Source organism: Corylus avellana, chromosome ca2 (assembly GCF_901000735.1).
Source record: "Corylus avellana chromosome ca2, CavTom2PMs-1.0".
Taxonomy (NCBI): domain Eukaryota; kingdom Viridiplantae; phylum Streptophyta; class Magnoliopsida; order Fagales; family Betulaceae; genus Corylus; species Corylus avellana.
In genome coordinates this window covers 48,160,096-48,164,609 of record NC_081542.1, presented here as the reverse complement: position 1 = coordinate 48,164,609, position 4,514 = coordinate 48,160,096, and the positions used below count along the sequence as shown (strand labels likewise).

Genomic DNA, 4,514 nt, shown 5'->3' with positions numbered 1-4,514 from the left:
AGTTAGCCCTTGAGGTGGGGGGATTAGGTTAAGGTTGGTGTTTGTTTGAGTAACTAGAATCTTAATGCGAATTTGTTCATTTTGATGGGCTCATAACATGTTATTGTGTCGGGTGTACATCTTTATTTTTGAATGGATTCTCATGTTATATGCTCTTATTTTCTTATAGACTCCTACACAATTATTGGCTGTCAACTAAAGACAACCAATATGCTCTTTCTAAACATCATGACATGTACTTTGGCTTCCTTTCTATTTTCTCCTTTTTTTAAAAAGACATTAATAAACACTCACAATTACCTTATATTTATCAATTTATGTCGCATCAAAATAATTTAATTTTAAATAAATTAAAAACCAGAAGTTATGCCCTATCACTCATCCAACAATTGACCTCTACTGGAATCAAACACTTTCAACCCAATACTCGAATGGATAAGATTACGCACCATTTGACTTTCAAGCTTCCCTTTCTCCTCGTTAAAATGACTACACTCAATCTAGATTCTAGATGCCACTGTTAAATCACCATATTTAAACTTGATTTAAAAAAAATTGTGTATTTTATTTTATTCAATCTAAATAAAATATTTTTATCATGTCAGTTGTCACTTCACGCGTGGTCTCTTCTTCCTCTTAAAAAGGAAGGAAGGCCCCCCAACAAATTAATTATATTAATCACTAATCACTAATCACCACTCATTCACAAGATTTAAGCGTATTAAAAATTGTTAATTTTGGTCATTACCTTAAGCAACAACATAAGAAAATTGATGGATCGGGGTATGGAATGGTTTACACGTCAAAATCAGTCACCGCCATACTAGCAAAATAGGTACCCGTTTATCTTTTGTACATAATTATTCTTTATGACGCTTAGAAGAATCTTATTATAAAAATGCATGGATAAGATAAAGCCAAAAATGAGGAGAAAATAAATAATAATAATAATAAGGTCTTCCTCTTCCTCATGCCTTTTGATTTTTCCTTTTTATTTACTTCATTATCCATCTCTATGATTTTTTTTTTACTTTTTATTCTTCCCTCTCATAACTATTTTACGTAAATAATAGTACTAAGAAATAAAAGTGTGCCACATCAAATTTTATAGAAAGTGAATTGTCGTTCTCAATAAATTGGAAAGCAATCCGGTGCTTAGAAGCACTTTACTTTCTTCTTTTAAAGTTAAATTAAAGTAATGTTCTGTCAAAAGTGAAAAAATAAAAATAAAATAAAGTGTTTTCAAAACATAGATTAAGATAACGCCTGATATCAAACTCAAGTCGGGTCGAAGTATATGTATAAAATTATATGCTATAGGGCTAATTATAACTTGACTTTTTGTCATTACACATGTAAGACTTCTTAACATTAGCTTTACTAATTTTGTATAGAATTTGTGTCGAATTCACGGATCGTGTCAAAAATTATCCGATTACGTTGCAAATTTTGGCTTTCTTTTTGGGCAATGATATGCACAAATGAGCTAAAAATTACAGTAACACACTTTTGACACAAGGCTAGACTCACAGCAGTGACATAACCAAGACAAATTGGGAGCAACACAGCTTCCAAATTCCATAACCCCAAGGACAGAAGAACAATAGGGACCTCAATCAGAAGTAGAAATTCTGAACCAATAGCGCCTGGGCTCACTCGTGGCCGAGTTGACTCGGTGAATCGACCCGACCGAACCGAATCATCGCCCAAGAAAAAAATAGGAATTAACAGTAACCAGCTGAACCCATTTTTACCATTAGCCATCGAACCCGGTCTGACTCCAAACGGCGTCGCGAATCCGGCTCATGTCGCGACCCTTGAGCGTGCGGCCCACGCCCTCGAAGACCGAGGTGGCGGCAATCTTGCGGCTGCGCGAGTACTCACGCGCCAGGTACTCGTGCGGTGGGACCATCTCCGAGTCGCGATCGTCGTCCAACCCGTCGTCCAGCCCGTGCAGCGAGTCCACCGAGTCGACACGGAGGATCTTGCTCCAGTCCGGCACGTTCACCGGCGCAGACGTGGCCATGTGCCGCTGACGAGGAGTCCCCCCCGAAACGTCATCGTTCCCGCGGAACTGGTGCACGATCCTAGACGACGACGTCCCAGAGTCATCGAAGGCCAGCGACAGACCCCCCACTTGGCGGTCATCCCGGGGGATCCGCCGCTGCTGGCGAGTACTCCTCACCCCCGCGCTCCCGTTGCTTTCCCCGGAGGCGCGTGGACTCCACTCGCCCTGCGAATTGTTGCTCTCGGAGGTCATGTTGTCGACCATGGACCACACGTCCTCTTCTCCGAGCTCCGACGAGTCCACGCCATTCGAACCCTGGCTGTGGCTCCCCAGCAACCTCTCGCTCCGACTCGCCGTCAATTTCCGACCTTTCGCCATAATAGCATTTGGTCAGAACCCCCGCAACCGAATCGGGTTCCACCGGCTAAACCCACTAAAAAACTACGAAATTTTTTCCACAATCAAACTACGCTACCAACTACAACTCCATTATAGTGGCTCAAGCATAAGCTGGGTTTGGAGGAGTGGACATGTATATATAGCAGTTGGGTTACACCACCACAAAACTTCATTTCATGTGAATTTGGGGTTCATTTTGTCTCTGCATTTCGTCAATGAACCTCCAATCAGATTTATGGTGAGAATAGAAGACGCCAAGTCCGTCACGTATCGAAGTGAAAAAGAGAGAGGCAGTAATTACTTGTTGTTAGTTCTACGCTCTTTCCAATTCGCGTGCGGATCACTGACCAATTGCTTGTGAGTTGTGAAGTTGTGACCTCAACGAGACTTAGCCTATTTTGGACAATACACTCCAATGAGATTTACCATTTTTGGCCATTGCACTTTTCTCTTATGTCCAAATCTTTTGTTTTTGGAATTCTATCTAATTCAACGTCGGTCTCCATTTATCTTTTTAAAATGTACGATTTAAAGAATCAGGCGTTATTTAAAATATGTAACGTCTTAAAAATATAGTTAAACATTTGGTAAATGAGAATTGTTTGATTTATATTTTATGGCAATCTCTTATCTATTTTTTTATAAGAGATTCGCAAATACGCCAATAAATTTGTGAACTCACACGAAGGTTCTACATATTTAATAGTAAATTTGCAAAACAAATGAATCTGTAACGGTTTTCTTTTCAAAACGAACTCGGTAAAATTTGAGGGCCAAACTGACTCTAGTAAGAAAAAGGACAAAGCCACTTTTGTTAAAGTTCTTTTGTCTCCTCTTTTTAAGATAAATGCATTAACAAATGATTCTAAACATAAAGCACTCACAAGAATACATAAAATTGTTTTCAAATTTATTTTTTTAAAAAAAACACATTAACAAACATATCCCGAGCTTATATTCAAAGTAATACCACACAAACATCCCACAAAACGTGGTAAGGTGTAGTAATCATTTATTTAAATTTTTTTTTACAATGACTTATCAAAGAGCTATTAAATCCTATAACGTTAATTTTATAGAACATTTTTGTGATACGTAGCATTACTCTTATATCTATCACCTTTGGTTGAAAAGAATATGAGAGATGATAGGAGGTTGGTATTATCTTTTAAAGATAATAAATAGTATTCCTTAATAGAGCCATATCCTGATTTTAATTTTACAGAAATAGATTTTTTTTTTTTTTAATTCTTACTTGAATTTTTAAATCTCAAAAGACAAGTTCAGTTAAAAAAAAAAAAAAAATCCCATAAAAAATATATTAACAAAATTTCCATCACCATCAATAAAACAAGAATCTATGACTTGAAATTCAATCAAGCTCAGACTCTTTTGGTGATGGTTGTGATGCAATTAATATCTTTTATCTAAAAATAATTTACAGAATCTATTTTATGTGAATCTTGTGGCGGCGATTGAATTGCACGTGCTTGAGACCGGATATATCCACGTCAGTTTTCATTCTCTGCTCCAGGAAGGGCCCCCGCTATTTAACCAATCTTGTGTTGACTGCGTCAAGTGCATCCAACCTGGGGCCCACGCTCCACGTGGGTGACTCGTCCTATAACCGCCCACCACGTGTGTGCTTCCAATACCGGTGGAGGCCCGCCAACCGGAGTCACCATCAACGCCACGTGTCCAAACAGTGACCGGCTTGAAATTGTTGAAAAAGGGTTAGAGATGTTCTGGGAACGCTAATGATAGTGACAATAAATTGATAGGATTCCACGTAGGACTCATCATACACATCAGCAGAACCAACATTATTTGGTCATGGAGATGGCTAAGGAGAACCAACATGAAGATCATGGGCAGTAGTGGTGTTTGCCATGGGCCATGATGTGCAACATGGCTTGGGTAATGGAGTTTATCTTATAAGAGGAGTTAGTGGGAAGTTTATTTACTAGAAGGTTATTTAGTATGGGCAGTTATATGTTGTGGTGTGAGATAGTGTGAGAGAAGTGGTAGTGGTTTAGGTAACTGCTAGTAATAGAGTATTTAAGGGTCTTTGTATTATGTTATGAAAAGGATGATTTGTGTAGAGTCC

At 38.5% G+C, this 4,514-nt stretch overlaps 1 protein-coding gene across 1 annotated transcript; it reads right to left on the bottom strand.

The window, feature by feature from the left end:
- Positions 1-1,417: 1,417 nt before the first annotated feature.
- Positions 1,418-2,604, bottom strand: LOC132171213 (protein S40-5-like). Its single transcript, XM_059582472.1, has one exon. The coding sequence runs from the start codon at positions 2,384-2,386 to the stop codon at positions 1,757-1,759; it is 630 nt and encodes a 209-aa protein (XP_059438455.1). The 5' UTR covers positions 2,387-2,604; the 3' UTR covers positions 1,418-1,756.
- Positions 2,605-4,514: the final 1,910 nt, after the last annotated feature.